The 19,941-nt window shown below is 35.4% G+C and overlaps 1 protein-coding gene across 1 annotated transcript in view; it reads right to left on the bottom strand.

Annotated features, from left to right (window-relative positions):
- The window catches only part of LOC148940826 (AN1-type zinc finger protein 2A-like), a 41,788-nt gene extending 28,019 nt beyond the window's left edge, over positions 1–13,769 (bottom strand). The window contains exon 1 of the mRNA XM_089105368.1: positions 13,635–13,769. Within this exon, the coding sequence (XP_088961494.1) occupies positions 13,635–13,689 (55 nt within the window). The 5' untranslated portion in view covers positions 13,690–13,769. The remainder of the gene's footprint in view (positions 1–13,634) is intronic.
- Between the last annotated feature and the right edge of the window lie 6,172 nt (positions 13,770–19,941).

Raw genomic sequence — 19,941 nt, 5'->3', positions numbered from 1 at the left:
TGGATTACCAATGCAATGAGCCCCCTACGAAGTCTAAACAATCAACCTTTCTATATGCTCTATATGTCCTCAGGGCATAACTTACAACCCTTGCCCTGGAGGCTTTATCCTCAAAGACATAATTCCCGGACATTTCAAAAACGTTGAACAAAATGGTTACCTAAAAATTTGGATTGGATGGGTTTGGGAAAATGGTGGGCATGGGGTTAGTTGCCCTCCAATCACTGTCAACTATTAAAAAGGGCACTAGCCCTTTCAGTTTCCAATCGAATGAGATCTTTTTAAACTTTCGAAGACAAAAAATGGCCATCTCAAAATTTCTATCAGATGAGTTTTGGGAAAATATGAGGTTTGGGGGGGGGGAATATCCACCCTCTGATCTTTCTGAATCTTAAAAAGGGGACTAGAACTTCTGATTACCAATCCAATGAGCCCCCTCCAAAGATTTTTTTTATTTATTTTATTTAATATAGGAGGAAGCCATAGGCTTGTCGCATAAGACCATTTCTATATATATCTTATATGTCACTAGGGCATAACTTACAACCCTTGCCCTGAGGACTGTAGGGGAGTTGTCATCCTCAGACGTAATTTCCGGACCTTTCAACTACGTTGAACAAAATGACTATCTCAAAATTTTGATTGGATGTGATTGGAGCACTTTTGACTATTAAAACGAGCACTAGCCCTTTCAATTTCCAACTGAATGAGCTATTTTCGAAGTTTCTATGAACAAATGGTCATCTCAAAATTTCTATCAGATTCATTTCAGAAAAATATGAGGTGTGGGGGAGGTGAGGGGTATCCATCCTCTGATCACTCTGAATCTTAAAAAGGACAGTAGAACATCTGATTTCCAATCAAATAAGCCCATTCCAGAGTTCTTACAATCACCCTTTCTAAATATACCTTATATGCCCCCAGGGCGTAACTTATAACCCTTGCCCCTAGGACTGTGGGGTATTGTCATCCTCAATGACATAATTTCCAGACCTTTCAATTACATTGAACAAAATGGCTATCTCAAAATTTTGATAGGATTGCTTGGGGAAATGGTGGGCGTGGGAGGGAGGTTAGTTGCCCTCCAATCACTTTTGACTATTAAAAAGGGCACTGGCCCTTTGAATTTCCATTCAAATGAGCCTTTTTGAAGTTTCTACAACAGCAAATGACCATCTCAAAATTTCTAACGGACGTATTTTGGAAAAATACAAGGTGTGTGTGAGGAGAGGGGGGGGGTATCCACCCTCTGATCACTCTATATCTCACAAAGGCACTGAAACTTCTGATTAGCAATCCAATGAGCCCCCTCTGAAATTTATACAATCCCGCCCTTTCTATATAAACCTTAAATGCCCCAGGGCATAACTTGCAACCCTTGAATAGTGGGCTGTGGGGGTGGGGAGGCGGTGTCATCTTCAAATACATAAGTAAAAAATTAAACAAGAAAAATGGGTTTTAATTTCTATAAAGCAGTGAATACAAACACTTAATTAAACAAAAATACTCCGAATATTTCGGCCCCACATCCAGGAGCCTTTCTCAACTAAAAAATAAAAATAAAAATGAAACAAAAAAATTTTTTTTTTTAAAAACCTTAACTTACATCAACATAAAAACATACTAAACAAACAAAAGAAAAAATTTAAATAAGTATGAAAACAAAACTCACATATTAAATAAACACTTCCATTCACTGGCGTATAAACAAAATTGAATGTTTATATTGATTGGAACACGCCTTCTCACAGTATATAAATGGAAAGCTATCAAAAAATTAAAATATATTTATGCTTAAACTAAAACAATAAAGGTCAGCTAACCCCCGGCCCATAACCCCTAATTCGATCTTACAAGTTCATCACCCAATGTTTGGATTATAAATTGAACGGATTCGTTTGCTTGCAAGCTTAGCTGCAGTTCGTTTACCTTTCCCAGCATTTAACCCAGTCTGATTTTTGTCTGCAAGGTCATCTTTCGTATCAGAACTATTATTAAAATCAGTATTGGTTGAAAATCTTACCTGCTTTTTGATCAAACTATTATAAATCGAATTGATCCTAAAATACCCTTCATCTCTATTGATACTAATACCCCCATATATTATCTTATTTATTTCTATAATTTCCCTGAAGCTTTGTAAAAGTCCTACAGACGTATCTACTATTTTTGTTTGATCAAATAAAATACTGTGACTAGGAAAATTATAAAGATGTTCTGCAACAGCTGACTCAAACGTTTCTGGTATTTTGTTATGTTTTAGAGTGCAATCTCTGGCGTTCTTGTGTTGGTGTAGCCTATTTTCTAATATCCGTTGTGTTCTTCCCACATAAAATTTACCACAAGAGCATGGAATTTTGTATACTCCCTTTTGCAAATTTCTCGGTACCTTTTCTTTCCCTTTATTTAACAAAGAGCTTATAGTTTGTCCTGATTTAAATGCTGTATTTATTGTATCATAAATTGTATCCCGCCTGGAGAAGTTACAGATTCCCGCCCTCTCCTATTAACGGAAGTGTGGGGATGTCATCATGGCGTACAAAATGCTGCAAACTGAGTCCTTGTAACAGAATATGCTTGAACTCAACCAGTAAAAAAAATTAGAGTACACTCTAAGAAGCTGTACTGAAAACAAGCCAACACCAGACACATGTGTGTACACACATGTACACTCATGTACACACATGTACACACAGAACAACTTCTTCTCAAATAGAGTTGTGGGGCTTTGGAACTCCCTAAGCAAAGGAGCAGTCTCAGCCCATAGTGTGGAGGCCTTCAAGGGAGCTGTGGACAAAGATTGGTTGTCCAAGCCATGGCTTCGAGAATGGGACAGCCAACACGTTGCCTCAACATCTTGACTAACCAGCACCTACAGGATAAATTCCTTATTTGCTGGACAATGCAATTTCAGGTAATTGAAGATTATGATAACCAAAAAGTCTAAAAATGTGTTTCTAAGAAAACTGGCAAGTGAGAAAAAATTGCTATTGTTAACTGATTCAGGAATGGTAATTATTATTTTCATTAGTCTTTAATAGTTAAATATTATTATGAAAACATAATTGCAGAAATTTTTAAGAGCCAGAAACCCCTCGAAAATGACACCAGTTTTGCAGTGACATCATTTTTGAAGGGTTTCAAGATATTTCCAAAATTTATGCCCATTTGTTTTCAAAATAACATTTAATATTAAGACTGAAGAGAATAATAATTACAATTCCTGAATCAGGTACAAATGGCTATTTTTTTCATAAAAATGTTTGGGAACCTGTTTTTAAATTTTTGTTACTATGAACCATTTTACATCTTGGGGCCCCATTAATGCTCGGAATGTAATTTCCCCCAGAAGCAATTACTGAATTACAAACGAGGCACTGAGTGATGTATTCACTTTCATCCTAGCTAAATTATGGATAGATATTAAACTAAATTCTGGAAAGAATGGTAAATGACTGTTATGAAACATCTCAAAATTAACGGAATACCATACCATTGCCCAGACAACATGGATTTCAACCAGAAAAAAAAGTAGAAAAAAATTTGCTAGATTCTGATGACGCAATAACAAACCTGATCGATTAGGGCCTACCTATGGATATCCTGTTGTTTGATCTTGCAAAAGCATTTGAATTAGTTCTATATCCACACCTGAAAATAAAACTCGTCTTGTGTGGAATGAATGCAGACCTTGTGGGTTGGATCTCAGCTTTGCTTACTGATAGAAGAAAACAGGGCTATTTACTGATAAATCAGAAGCAATACTATCTACGAGATGGAAAGTCACCAATGGTTTTCTGCAGGGCAGTGCATTGAGACCTGCCCTGTTCAATATCTACATAAAAGATATTTTTTAACTGGCTACAAATCATCTCATTCTCTATGCTTATGATTTAAAGCTATTTGGTGCAGTTAACCATGAGTCACTACGAGTATATCTTAACTGTAATCAAAACAGGACAACAACAAGGTGCATGAGTTTCAACATTGACAAATGTTGTGTTATACATTCTGGCTAGCCCAACCTAGATTTAATTATGCTATGGTCAATCCAGCAGTAAATAAAATACAAAAGTTGCATAGTGTGGATGAGGACATACAGCTTCTAGGAAGGGTACAAAGGAGAGCTACCAAGATATTTTTATTGATCAAAGACAAATTTTATGATGAATTTTGAAGGAGTTAAAAGTATCTACACTGGTGTACTAACAACCAAGAGCTGATACGCTGTTGACATGTAGGCTTACTTCACAAGAATCCCCCCCCCCTATTCATTTGACAACTTCTCAAAATATTGGAACTGACAGGAGGGGACATTTGAAGAAGCTGTTCAAGCCATCTGTCAAAACTCAACACTGGCAACAGTTTTTCTCCTGTTGTGTAGTAAACCACTGGAATAGTCTCTCATATACAACAGTCTCCACACCTAATGATGAATCTTTCAAGAAGTTACTGGATGTTCAGTGGAATGGCATTCCCTGGAAGTACCAGTAGGTAGCAAATTGCTTAGTAATATGATACTTTTTAGACTGAGAGATACTGTAGACAAAGTATTAAGAGAAGAACAGTGCAATTTTAGAAAAGGTAGAGGATGTGTCAACCAAATTTTCACTCTTAGGTTAATAATTCAGAAGTGCCTGAGTTGTCAAACACCTTTGGTCCTTGATTTTATAGATTATGAGCAAACGTTTGATTCTGTTGATAAAAGAGCTTTAGCAAAGGTTTTATCCTTGTATGGTATACCAGACAAAAACATTAAAGTGATTAGTGATATGTATTAGACTAACACTGCTGCGGTTAAGGTAGGAAATGAGGTTAGCAGCTGGTTTTGTATTAAAGCAGGAGTTTTGCAGGGTTGCGTTCTATCCCCCTATATATGGATTATTTTGATTGATTTTGTATTAAGGAGCACAGGAAAGGCAATCGGAAACCACAGAATCAAATGGGAAGGAAAAAGTCTCCTGGATTTAGATTATGCTGATGATTTAAGCATCCTAGAAGAAACTGTGAGCAAAATGGATAAACTTTTAGAGGTTTTAACAGTTTAGGGTGCTAGAATAGGTTTGAAAATTAATGTTAAGAAGACGCAGCTTCAATTACCTTGGAAGTATTATTAGTAAGGATGGTGGGAGCAGTGAAGATGTTAAAAGTAGAATAGCCAAGGCTCAGGGTGTTTTTTCACAATTAAAAAAAAGTTTGGAAGAATAAGAAGATAAGTCTGCAAACCAATATTAGAATATCATGTTAATACAAGACTAACTCTAAATGGAACAACTATTCAAGATGATAATCATATGAACTACCTAGGTCTCATACTTGACCAAAAATTTAACTTCAACCTCCATAGTTCAAACACAATAAAAAAAATGCTATAGAAAAACAATTATTCTAAAAAGACTTCTTTCTACACCCTGGGACTGTAAGGATAAAACCTTAATTCAGTTTTATAAATCACATCTAAGACCCCATATTGACTATGGGCTCATCATCTATGGTGCATGTGCAAAGACCCAGATGCAAAAAAATGAAACAATACAAAATGATATAATACGTCTCATATTTGGTCTTAGGAAACCCACAAGCACCAAGTGTCTGCTTATGGAGAGTGGATTAACAACAATAAGGGAGAGACGTAGCTTTCTCTTGACAAAACATCTTACGAAAATCGAATCAAAGAGCTCACACACCCTACATAATTGATTGAGAAATCCAGTCATGTATTAAGGGATTGTAGATGAGTATAGCAACATTCAGAAGAAGTTTCCTGTACCGCTAAAGTCTATTGCACCTACTTTCCCCCAATCCCCTCCATGGAATTGGTCAATTCCCATAATAAATACTGATTTCTCAAAGTGGACTAAAAATTTAACCCCCATTGCTTTTGTCCAGAAAAAATTTGCTGAACTTAATACAATTACTTATAAAAACCACTTCCAAATCCTTGATGGGTCCAAAATGAATGAGAAGGTAGCAAGTGGTGTTTTCCTTCCTCACCTGAAAATTGCAATGAGTGAGAGATTGTATAATAATGTATCTATAATGTCTGCTGAATTAAATACCATAATCATGGCATTAGAACACCTTATGGACAACCAACCTTTGATTGCTAATTCAAATAATATTATAGTTTATTCCGACTCTTTATCAAGCCTTGAGTTGCTGGCCTCAGCTCCTCAGTATAAGTTGGACATTGACACTTATCATTGTCTTGGTATTATAGATAATTTTGCTTCAAGTGGCATAAGAACTTATCTTCAGTATATTCCTAGCCACTCTGGTATAAGTGGTAATCATCAGGTTGATGAAATAGCAAACAATGCTATAAATATTGACCAACCAAGTGGGAGACTAATCCCCATTAGAGATATTTACCAATGGAGACTATCAGATATTACGTTTAATAAGAATAATCCTATCCTTTCCCCCTTTCCCAATAAGTATTTTTCTAAAATTTATCATAGAATTCGTTCTGGAACAAATGGACTAAACTTTCTTGCATTCTCATACCAGTTTCCTAATTCAAGTGGTTCAGTTCCCCTGTCCCCTCTTTGCAGGTATTGTAATATGAATAATGAAACAATTGACCACTGCCTATTTGAATGTAATATGTTGACGTCTGCACAACATACCTTCTTTGTAAACTGTTAAAATGCTTCAAACACCACAACATCTCACTATCAGCCAAGAGCCTAGCCAACTATACCTGCACACAGAGCATAGAAATCGACATCTATCATCTGATATTTGAACTCCTTGAGTTGAAAGATCAACTGAAAGATATCTGAGAATATCTAACAAATAAGAGGCAATCAAGCCAGTAGCTCTGTAGCCCACAGAGTGAAGCAAAAGGAAAAGGGCTAAATAGTAAATACTGAAAAGCCCGCCTGCTGTAAAATAGAAGAAGAAAGAAGAAGAATATTAGAAGCTACAGTGATGACAATAGTAAAATATGGCTCTGAAGCATGGGTGCTTTGAAAAGTGGATGAAGATTTGCTAGATGTTTTCCAGAGACATTGCTTAAGGATTGTTCTGGGCACCTAGCTGACTGACTGTATTTCAAACAATAGGCTGTACAAAAAATGTGGTTCAATACCGCTCTCTAGGGCTATAATGAAAGAAAAGTTGAGATGGCTAGGGCACATTGTGCAGATGAAGGATGACAGATTGCCAAAGATTGTTCTTTTTGACCAACCGTCTAGGGCTAAATGGAAAGCAAGTTTTCCTCGTCTGGGGTGGGAGGACGTCATAAAGAAAGATTTTAAGGAAATGGGAACTTCGTGGGAGGGTGTAAAAGGGAGGCTTTGAATGGATTGAGATGGAGGAGGAGTGTGCGTAGCTGTGTTGGCCTTGGGTGGCTTAGTGCTGCAGTGAGTTGTTAGTAGTAGTAGTAGTATGGTTCTAGAGCAATTTAGAGATCAAGAAATATCTTAATTTGCTCCAAAGTAAAAAATTAAGGTAATATAGCTCACTAAATTTAGGGGAACAAAATATATTTTTGCCCTCCTACATTTCTGGGAATTTATGCCTCAACTGGGATGCAACCATTTTGTCAATGATTATTAAGAACTCTTGATTCAATGATTACTGTCAATTGGATTGAGAACTCTGGCTTGGATTACAGATTACCTAACACCTAGGTCACAGATTGTTAGGGTTGGCTAAGCATTATCTAACCAGTGTAGTATTTTCAGTGGAGTGACTCACGGTACTTGCTTAGGACTAGGTCTGTTTAGTAAATATATAAATGATTTGCCACAGGTAATTCAACATAGTAAAAAAAAATGTTTGCAGATGATGACAAGCTTTACAAGGACATATCTTCCCCAGATGGTGTGGCTCTTCTATAGGATGATTTAAATGCATTGGTTAACTGGTTTAATTTAAATTCAATGACTATTAATCAGGGAAAATTTCATATGGTAAATAATGTAGTGAATGCAGTAGTATACCAGTATTGGTGAAGTTGTAATATGTTCTGGTGATTCTATTAGGACCTTAGTATTGTTTTTGATAACTAGTTGTTCTTTGATAAAGACATATTAGCTGTATCACATAAAGTCAATTACAGTTTGCTTTGTATCAAAAGAAATTTTAATCTGCAAGGCTTTACTAAGCTGTACAAGGCAATGATGCAACCAATAGTTGAATACTGCACATCTGTGCGGTATCCAACAAGAAAATCTGACTCACAGCTTATTGAAAAAGTACAAACGATGGGCATCAAAATTCATTCCTTATTTGAAATGCTTGCCTTATGAGCATAGACTAAGATATTTGAGACTACCATATTTGCAATTCAGGAGGGATAGATTGGACATACTCAATGCATCTCAAATTATTAAAGGTGTTGATAACCTGTCTTTTAGTGATTTTTATCAGTTTAGCCATTATTCATTCACACAGCAAAATTCAAAAAAATTGTATCAGGAAAGGTTTTTAAAAAGGTTGGACAGGATTCTTTTGTAAATTGGTCCATTAGATCATGGAACATATTACCTGATCATGTTGTCTCAAGAAATAATGTTACATCTTTTAATACAGCTTTGGCTGGAACCTCTTTCTATGAAGGGCAGTATATTGAACTATAATATTTATGGCATTGTATGATTTGTTTTACTCAGTACTCCTAAAAAGAATTTGATGAATTTGTCTCTTTTTGCAGCATTCTTGTGTATTTGCTTATTTTTTTGTAATGTGTTCAGCTTACCTTAAATCCCATCTTCTAGCAACTAGGGTTGAAGATTAGTTAAATGTGGTACCAATCAATACCCAAAGGATTCAGTTCTAGTATAGCGTCTTTTGTGTATTGTTGCTTATTGTTTTGTTTACTATTAATGTGCAACAAGACAAACCTATGGGTTACTCTGTTTTTGTTTAAAATAAATAAAAATTATTACAGGCTAAATAAAAAGGAACACTGAATAAGGAATTGATTGGTATGGCATTCTATCTAATTTCTGTCCTAAAACTAAACTTTTCTCTGATTTCTATATTAGCCTAGGTTTAGAAGTTGAATTTACCCAAAATTATGCCCAATAAAATATGTCCAAGCTCATGTCTTTGTAAATATTGAGCAGTTCATATAATTGACCAACAAATAAAGTGAACATACCAATAGATGCCATTTTGTATTTTCTTTTTGAATATAATAATTGCTTTTCTTGCAAACTTAATTTTAAGACCTTATAGGACCCATTAAAATAATAGCTACTTTCTATTTTTTATAAAGAAGATATAAAAAATAAGTGCCTTCATGATCTGATCCTACCTCAGATAGTTGAAAAGCCAGCCAGGCATCAACTTTCTCAGAGACCAAACTTCCTTGATTTGGTATTCCTGAGGAATAAAGAACAGCTACAAAACATAAGTTATCACCCCCCTTTAGGCAAAAGTGACCACCTTGTCATCATTAGCCTTACACAAGATAACAATTTAGCCTTACACAAGATAACAAACAATTATATCAAGAAGACTTACACTGACTATGCAGCAATCAAAGGAGAGTTGAGTGGCGTGGACTGGAGGTCTTTGCTTCAAGGGGAGGTAGATCAACAGTGGACCAGATTCCAAGAAGAGCTTACAACACACCAGAAAGAACACACATCTGCCAAACTTGTGCCAAAGCCCAAGACACTCCCACACATGACCCCTTAGATACATAGAGAACAAAACCGAAAAAGCTGATACTGGAGCAAGTACCTTAAAATGGGGAAAGATTATCACTATGAAAAGTTTGCAAAGGCTCAAAATAAACTACAAAATCTCACTAAACAACTATATTAAAACTTCAAGTCCAAGCTTGCAGATGATAGCAAGAGAAACCCCAAAAGGTTCTGGAACTACGTATCTAGTAAAGATCATAGTAGATGTTCAATAGAGAAACTGAAGAAATCTGATGGCACAGAAACTATTGACCTATGAGAAATTGCTGAATTACTCAACAAGCAATTTGCATCAGTGTTTACTAATGAACATGACGGTCCTCTCCCCAACAGTCCAGCATACAGTGTACCAAACCTTATGTCACCTATCATGATTACTCTAGGGTCTCTCACAAAGCAACTTGAAGTGCTAGATGTTAATAAGTCAGCAGGGCCAGTTAACATTCACCCAAGGATCCTAGAAGAACTGGCTAATGATATAATGAGGCTAATGAGATATCAACTCCATTATGTCAAATATTTCATAAGTCACTTGACTCAAAGACTGTGCCTTCAGATTGGAAAAGCTCTTACATTATATATATATATATATATATATATATATATATATATATATATATATATATATATATATTATGCATTATATAAATTTGTTGATGACCTTTCAGTTTCACTTAACTATGAAGCTAAAAATTCAAGTTTTACCCCTTGTTTCTCCCACAAACTGATGGAAATGTTGAATAAGGAGGTTGAGGAAGCTAATCTAACCATAAACTCCACCAAATCAAAAGTTATTTGGTTTAACCATCCAAAGCGTGATCTTGATGTCCCAAACTCTCTGTTTCCCCTGTCCAACAGTGCCAAATTACTAGGTTTAATACTATCATCAGACTGTAAATTCAACACCCATGTGGAATCAGTGACATTGAAGGCATATAGTGCCCTTCAAACCATTATTACAATGAAACGTTTTGTTTTTTCCAGACAAGTTAAGAATGGCCTTTGTGACCTATGTCCAGCCTCACCTAGAATATGCCTGTCCAGCATGGGGTGCTACAGTGCAAAATTCACCATCCTTATCTGAAATGCTGGAAAATGTACAAAAACACACAGTGATTCTTGACAGGGACTGCACCAATTACAAGGAAGGACTTAGAACAATTGACCTACCATCATTGTCCAAAAGAAGAGATAAATTGATAATGAATTTTGGTATATTCCTATTAAACAACAAACACCATAGATTCATAATACCCCATGGTGCCCCTATCAATATGAAGACACATACCCAACTTAAACTGTTACCACCAATATGTTGCACTCAAAGACCTGAAAATTCTTTCGTGCCGTTTTTTACCAAAATGTATAACAAGAGCTGGTATTTTTACCCTTTGTTTTTTTTCTTTTTTTTTTTTATTTGAGTTTGTAAAAATCTTTGTAATTTAGCAAGTGCTACAAAACAGATTTATGAAACCTGTACCTACCAGATTTTCAGATTTATGAAACCTGTACCTGCCTACTTACCATTACACCAATATTCAAGAAAGGTGACAATACAAATGCACAGAATTATTGACCAATTACCTTAACCTTAGCTGTAGCAAAAACCCTGGAATGCATTGTGAATGCCAAAATTCTAACACATCTTCTGTCCAACAGCATACTGTCACTAGACCAGCACTGCTTCCTTGCCGGAAAGTCAGTTGAGACCAAATTACTTGAAACCTACTATATAATCACTGACCTTCTGGAGAGGGGATTACCTGTTGACTTCACCAAACTGCCTGCTGAAGTAGAATGGGCTATGAATTTCCTGACATTCCAAGAGCAGCATGTCCAACTTTTCACAGAACATACAGGTCAACACAACACTAGAGGACACAGAAGCTAGCAAAGCAAAGAGTGAAGACCAGAATACACCAAATTTTTTTTACCAAGTGTATTTCCAACAACTAGAACAACCTCCAAGACAAAACTATGACTGCACCCACTAGTGCTCAAGTCAAGACTTGACAAAGAATGGAACAACAAGCCATGGAAATATAAGTAGGAAAGTCCTTCCCTCTCAGTTGCCAACTAATGCAACATCACTGGGCCCATTTCACAGTGACATTCAAAATAACATCATTGATGCAGAGCAGAACAGATCTACCATAGGCCTTATTTTGCTCTGAAGTGTGAATTAAAGTAATCAATTAAGGTATACATAAAAATGTGTTAAAACATTTGTTTCAAACTTACCATTTCATTATAGCCAAAATCATCAACAATACTTTTGTGCCCAGTGCCCAAAGCACCCAAGAAACCAAAACATTTACTTTAGCGCCCACAGCTCCCAATTTGAAAGATGAAGAAAAGCACACCCAAACATTAACTTATAAAACTAACTATTAAGTTATTTCACCTTTAGTACAGCGAATTCTTCTCTCTTTTTTAAATAGCGATTTAAAAAATTATCCTAACAACTTTGTAAATCATAGATGGGGCTGACATGCGAAAAAAAATTCTACTTGTCACAAAGATAGAAGTCAGCAAACACAATGTGTCAGCTAAGGGAACTTGACAAAGAGAGATCATATCAAGTTACAAGAGGGGAAATTTGGCAGAGACATATCAAGTTACAGGAGAGATCAACTTTGGGTTCTTTCTGGGTGTTCAGAAATATTTCAAATATGTCATTCATTTTTGTGTTCTGATAAATTAAAAATGCTTGTATTACATGCATGCAGGCGTTGGCCTTGCTTGGGCTTATTATGCCCTATACAGTGTTTTTATTAAGTAAAAAACAATATCCCTGGGATTTGTCATAAAATGGAACATGTGCCCCATTGCTACAGCTTTTTGTGACTTTCTTATTTTTAACAAAACCAGTTTTTTTAGTGCCCAGGTCATAAAATTCTATCTTTAAGGCAAAAAATGAGAAAAAGGTTCCTATTCATCTCAAAACATTGAGTGCTATCTTCAGACCAATGAAACATTTAAAATGAGCTGTAACTCACCATAATTCAGAGAAAAAACTCAATTAGTCAGTACAGAGGCGATTTTCAGGGGTTACACACTATTTTTGGGGATTAAACCATATCTGCTTGACTAGTACCTCATTTGGTACCTCAATTCTTTTGTGTATGCCTGCACCATCTGTGATTTGCAAACTTTAGATATGATACTTTTTTAAATCGCTATTTAAAGAAGAAATAGACTATAAATTTGCTGTGCTAAAGGTAATGCTAGTATTTATTTTTCAAGTTGAGAGCTGTGGGTTCTGGGTGCTAAAGTATTCATGAATTTGGGTTCTTTGGGCGCTAGTGGGTGCTGGGCTTTAAAGTATCGTTGGTCCAAAATCCAATTTGTAAAATTTATATACACTAATTTGTCAATATTATGTTGAATAGAAAAATTCAGAATAATTCTGCCATGTTTTCTTCTTATTCTGTTAGGCTGCCCAAAAACTACCATTTCACCTATAGGCTATGTTGGAAAATATCAAAGCCAACAGAAGAAACATGGTGGATAGAAAAATGGAGAAACTGTTTTGAATTTTTTATCCCACTTAATTGTGACAAATCAGTGTTTGTTGATTATATAGGCTAATATAACTTTAACAAAATGGATTTTATAATGAAATTGTAAGCTTGAAATCAATGTTTTAACCCTTTTTATAGCTTAACAAAAAACTAGAAAGAAATTATCATTTTCAAGGGTCCAAAATAATTGATTACTATATTCAGAAAGAGCTTAAAAAATAGCATCTAGCCTAGGCCTAGGCTATGTAGCCTATCTTCACTTTATTTGTAGGTCAATTACATGATCTGCTAAATATTTACCCCAGTCTCCCCTCTTCCTTAATTTGCCCATGGTTAAACTAGCCTAGATTATAGCTTCATGCCAGTGCACAATCCAGGGTTAGACAATAGGCCTAGCTAGATGAATAAAAGGGGCACTAATTTACTTGAAATTTAACCTTGACCTTACCTAATTGATTACAGGATTCTACAGAGCAATGTTTTCCTAAATCAGGCAGCTCCATTTTAAACCAATGAGGATATTATGTGCTACTGAAATATGAATCCAATTTTTTACATCAGCAAAAAATTTATGAATCATTAAAATGGATGTTGCCAATTTACGCCAAAGAGTATAACAATGTTTGTTTATCGCAAGATTTTACCGACCATCCGCTGAATCAATCAGCCAATGAACGAAATCACAAGTCATAAGGATCGCCGAGTGTTTTTTTTAAAAGAACTTCTTCTGAAATCTTCCATTCAAATTTTCCTCCCACAGTATATTCCTTAGCCGGAAAGGTACTATGGTTAGTCATTGTGCTGGTGAAGTTGCTAAAAAAAACTAAATATTCATAAGCTCAAGTGAGATTTCTAGATATTTCAAGAGATATTTCTCGATGGAGAATATCAGAGACCCATGTCAAAAATAATGACTGAAAATTTGTCGTCACTTCCTACCAAAGACTGTGAAATCTAGCATAAAGTCCATGCAAGCTCAAATGGGCTCAACCAGTAAGGGCTTGCCTTACTGAATCCTCAATGCAACTGGTCTCACACCCTCATCCACAAATTTCAGGTCCAAATGACATAAAATGAAATATACAAGGATTTAATTCACATATATATGTACAAGGAGTATCAAATTGAAGTATTTCAGAAGGATAACTACCTCCCAGGAAGTTATGATGCTGATAGACTCGAGGATGAGAATTTGAGAGAAACTTTCCGGCAGCAGTTGAATACTAAACTGAAGAGTTTAACATTTGACAGTGTAGGAGATGGAAGGAATAACTTTAGGAAAAATTTGCGAGGTTCCTGATGGTGTCATAAGGAAGAAAGTTAGAAACACCACTTGGAATATTAGCGGAAAATGTTTATGTTTAATAAAGAGGAGAAGGGGCTTGCACAAGAAATATCTGAATGATAGATCATGTAAAAACAAGAATAGTGTAAAGAAAGTGGAGAAAGTATTAAAATACAAACTAAGGGGGTGTGAATTGGAGACCATTGATAAAATTCCCAAGGATGTAGAAGATGGGGCTAGGTTCCATAAATGCAAAATATCGTATTGGCATGTTAATAAATTGAGATGGACTAGTCAGTCCCAATTTGTCCAGCTAAAGATAGGAACGGGGCCAAAATTCGTGATAAGGTAAGAGTTAAAGAGAGATGGGCAGAAAATTTTGAGAATGTGCTGAACTGAGACAGAGTTACAGGAAAAGATTTATAGAAAAATGAAAAAGTTTTTGATACCTTGGATGTGAAGGAAGATTTATTTTGTGAGGAACAGTTAGCGATACTACAAAATCGAATAAGAGATAATAGGGTCCCAGGCTCTGATACTGTGGTAAATTAGTTTTTTAAATATGGTCGCTCTGAGGTTAGAAATAAGTTTCTGAAGATTATGAACTTAATCTTTGGAAAAGGAGAAGTATCTAGCAATTTAAATAAAACCCTACTTAAATCACTGTATAAGAAAGGTAATAAGCGTGAGTGTGGTAATTATAGAAGCATTGGCCTGGTCTCTGTAGATAGCCAATTTCTTGGTAATATAATACTTTTCAGACTGAAATATGCTGTTGACAAAGTGATAAGAGAAGAACAGTGTGGTTTTAGGAAGGGCGGAGGATGTGTAAACCAAATTTTCACCCTTAGGCTCATAATTGAGATGCCTGAGTCATCAAACAACTATGGTCCTCAATTTTTTAGATTACGAGCAATCTTTTGGTTCTGTTGATGGAAGAGCTTAAACAACGGTCTTATGCTTGTATGGTATACCAGACAAAAACATTAAGTCATTAGTACTATGTACGAGAATAACACTGCTACGGTAAATGTTGGAAGTGAGATTGGAAACTGGTTTCGTATTAAATCAGAAGATAAGCAAAGTTGTGTTCTATTCCCCTTTATATGGTATAATTTTGATGGACTTTGCCTTAAGGAACACTGCAAAGGCAATAGGAGAACACGGAATCAAATCGCAAGGAAAAACTTTTCTGGACTTAGATTATGCTGATAAATTAAGCACCCAAGATGAAAGTGTGAGCAAAATGAATGGACTCTTAGAAATTTTGCGAGTTCAGGGTGATAGAATAGATTTAAAAATTAATATTAGGAAGACTAAGTGGCTAAGGATGAGAATAAGTAAAGATGAAAAAGTGACATTGGGAAACGAAAATATTAATCAAATGGACAGTTTCGTTTACCTTGGTAGCATTATTAGAGAAGACGGTGGGAGCAGTGAAGATGCCAAAAGTAGAAAAGCACAGGCTAAGTTTGTTTTTTCACAGTTGAAAACGTTTGAAAGAATAAGAAGATAAGTCTGCAAACCAGGATTAGAATATTGGAAGCCACGGTGATGACAGTGACCAAATATGTTTCTGAAGCATGGGTGCTCCGAAAAGCAGATGAAGATTGCTAGATGTTTTCCAGAGAAATTACCTACGGATTATTCTGGGTACCCGGCTGACTGACCGTATTTCAAACAGTAGGCTGCATGAAAAGTGCAGTACAATCCCGCTTTCTAGGGCCATAACGAGAGAAAGGTTGAGATGGCTTGGGCGGATGAAGGATGACAGATTACCGAAGATTGTCCTTTTCGGCCAACCGTCTAGGGCTAAATGGAAAGCAGGTCGTTAGCCGTTGGAGGAGGGGGGGGGGGTGTCATAAAGAAAGATCTATGGTAGATGGGAACTTTCAGAGTGGGTGTAAAAAGGGAGGCTTCGAATTGACTGGGATTAAGGAGGAGCGTGCTTAGCTGTGTTGTCTTCAGGAGGTTTGATGCTGCCATGAGTTGTTAATAGTAGTTGCAGTAGTAGTAATAGTAATTAGTATCAGATCTATCCGTAGACTAAGTCAGAATTAAGATATTGCTTTTATTTTTTTTTGAAGAAAGATGTGAACTTGCTTAAAAATGAAAAAAATTGTCATTTTTTCAACAACTTCTAACCAATTTCGATGTATTTCTGAACTATTTCTCTTGATTTAGATCAACCAAACTGAACTGTTAGTGCAATGTGAATGCTTAGGGCGCGATTGTTCCCATCTTACCCTGGAAAGCGAAATTTTTTCGAAAATCATAATTTTAAACATCAAAGCACTATGATAAAAAGTAATAGTTCCAATTTGGTGCGAAATACGGGGGGTTAATAAGACAGTTGTCCCTTTATAGTTGGTAGTCAAGTTGGTTACAACCAAGAAAATTGTAAATGGCCCTAATTACCTTTGTAAGTCTTGTCCTCTTTTTGGGAAGCAGAACCATGAGGACCCCGATAGCATCCCAGATTCCAAGTGGATTGCACATTTCAAAAGTCAGCTTGTAAAACCTAATAGTAGTGTAAAATGTTCTTTCGATAGTGAGATTGCTTCGTTGATTGATTCTATTCAAAAACCAAATTCTCTTGTGATAACACCGTCTGCTATGAAGAAGACTGTGTTGAAGCTTAGAAAGAAGAATTCTCAGCTGGCGGAGACAGTATTTGTGCTAAGCATTTTATCGCTGCAAGTGAAATCCTCTATAATCACCTTGCATTACTTTTTCAAATGGTTTTTAACGTTGGTGTCGCTCCGGACAGGTTATGCACTGGAGTGATAGCCCAATTCTGAAAAAGAATAAATCAAAATCATCATGTTCATCATATAGGCCAGTGTCAAGCGTTTTGCAAAAATATTTGAGCCTCTGATTGTTGACCACTTAAAAATAAAAGTGTATTATGCCATCATTCCAGTTAGGGTTCCAGTCGGGCTTATGTTGCTTCCGTACCTTTAGAAGTCTCTGTAATATACTCAGAGAAACAGAAGCATCTGGGACTACTCTGATTCTCAAAGCATAGGATGTTCCGAATGCTTTTTATTCCCTTATCCACTCACAGGCCATGTAGGAGTTGCATATCCGTGGTGTTAGTCTTTAGTCTTGATGTAGTTTTTCAATTATATTTTATGTGTAGTTATCTGAAAGTTTGTTTAAGTTGGCACATGTACATTTAGATAGCAAGCTGCCTGTGTTAGTCAGAATAAACCAAGGAGCCATCGCATCACCGATTTTCTACAACAACGCGTCTCTTCCTGTGCAGATTGGCCTACATATTAGTCGCATTTAAAAAAGTATGGATACATCAGTGCTTTGTTATGCGCACGATCTGTTAAATCCGTTCCGGTCAATAGCTAGTCTTCAACGGAGTTCTGATAACCTGTATGAGAGATATCTACAAATAGGACTAAGTATGAATGCTGCCAAGTCCCAAGTCCTCTTTTTTAACTTGACGGTATTTCTGCACCCGATAGTGTGCTTCTAGTTATGGTGAGGGGGCACCCACCACTGTACTAAAATATTTAGGTCTCTCAATTGTTTCTTCGATCAAGAATACGCGAAAGCTTTTGCTTTGGAATGCTGAACGCAAACTTAGTGTGGTTAGTTATTTACTTAGATAGTTAGTTAGTTAATGCAGTTACTCAGTTTAGAGTTTTAGTTCAGAGTTATAGTTTTACTTTAGTTATAGTTTACATTTTTAGATTAGAGTTTTAGTTTAGAGTTTTAGTTTTTATTTTTAGTTTATATTTTCAGTTTAGAGTTTTAGTTTAGAGCTTTAGTTTAGAGTTTTAGTTTAGAGTTTTAGTTTAGAGTTCTAGTTTAGAGTGTTTTAGTTTAGAGTTTTAGTTTAGAGTTTTAGTTTAGAGTTTTATTTAACAATTTTAGTTTTAGAGTTTTAGTTTAGAGTTTTTGTTTAGACAGTTTTAGTTTAGAATTTTAGTTTAGAGTGTTTTAGTTTAGAAGTTTTAGTTTAGATTTTTATTTTAGAGTTTTAGTTTGGAGTTTTAGTTCTTAGTCTGGGTCATTGACCTACTTACAGACAGGTATCCGAATACAAGATTAACAAGTATTTTGGACCAGTCATTAGTTTAAAGTTATAGTTTTCAATTTTAGTTTAGAGTTTTAGTTTAGAGTTTTAGTTTAGAGTTTTAGTTTAGAGTTTTAGTTTAAAGTTTTAGTTTAGATTTTTAGTCTAGAGAAATTTAATTTAGAGTTATGTTAAGAGTTTTAGTTTAGAGTTTTATTTAAGAGTTTTAGTTTTAGAGTTTTAGTTTAGAGTTTTAGTTTAGACAGTTTTAGTTTAGAGGGTTTTAGTTTAGAGTTTTAGTTTATATTTTTAGTTTAGAGTTTGAGTTAAAATTTTTAGTTTAGAGTTTTAGTTTGGAGTTTTAGTTCTTAGTCTGGGTCATTGACCTACTTACAGACAGGTATCCGAAAACAAGAGTAATAAGTATTTTGCACCAGTCATTAAAAGTAGAATAACTAGTTTTTCTTTTTCTGTACCGGGCATTATCTCATTTTCAAATATCTGTATGAAAGTGATTGACAAGGTGAATCTATTGAGAGTTATATGAATAAATTATTTATTTGGGCTGGATAAAATCGGCTTATATTTTTATAAGTATCCTACATTGAGTGAATATAAAGTGGAATTTTAAATGCATTATATTCAAAGGCGTCGAAAATTAGTTTAGAGTTTTAATTTAGAGTTTTAGTTTAGTTCTAGTTTAGAGTTTTAGTTTAAAGTTTTAGCTTAGCTTTAATTTAGACTTTTAATTAAGTGTTTTAGTTTAGAGTTTAGATTTAGAGTTATAGTTTAGAGTTTTATTTTAATTTTAGTTTAGATTTTTAGTTTAAAGTTTTAGTTTAGATTTTTAGTTTAGAGTTTTAGTTTAGTGTTTTAGTTTAGATTTAGTTTAGTTAAAGTTATAGTTTAGAGTTTTTATTCAAAGTTTTAGTTTAAAGTTTTAGTTTAGTATTTTAGGCAAAAATACATACAAACATAGATCCAGAAGCAAAATCACAAAAAGACAGACATAAAGACGAGCAAACATCCACTCCGACACACAGGTACAGAGAGATAGAGGAAAAAATACTTATAGACACACAGAGTCAGACACAAAATCACACAAAGACCGACATATAGACAAGCAAATATCCACTCAGACACACAGAGAAAGAAAGGGAGAGAGGAAAAATACCTACCACACAGAGTCAGACACAAAATCACACAAATACGGACATAGAGACAAGCAAACATCCGCTCAGACACACAGGCACAGAGTGAGAGAGAGGCAAAATACTTACGAACACACAGAGTCAGACACAAAATCACACAATGCGAGACATAGAGACAGACAAACATCACTCAGACGCACAAACACAGAGAGAGAGGGGCAAACAAACCTACAAACACACAGTGTCAGATACAAAATCACACAAAGACAGCCATAGAGAAAAGCAA

Source organism: Artemia sp. Qi Xiang Cuo, chromosome 19 (genome assembly GCF_049724085.1).
Source record: "Artemia sp. Qi Xiang Cuo chromosome 19, ASM4972408v1, whole genome shotgun sequence".
In the NCBI taxonomy this organism is placed as follows: domain Eukaryota; kingdom Metazoa; phylum Arthropoda; class Branchiopoda; order Anostraca; family Artemiidae; genus Artemia; species Artemia sp. Qi Xiang Cuo.
Note: the sequence above shows the minus strand (reverse complement) of the source record. Positions and strands in the feature narration are given on the sequence as shown.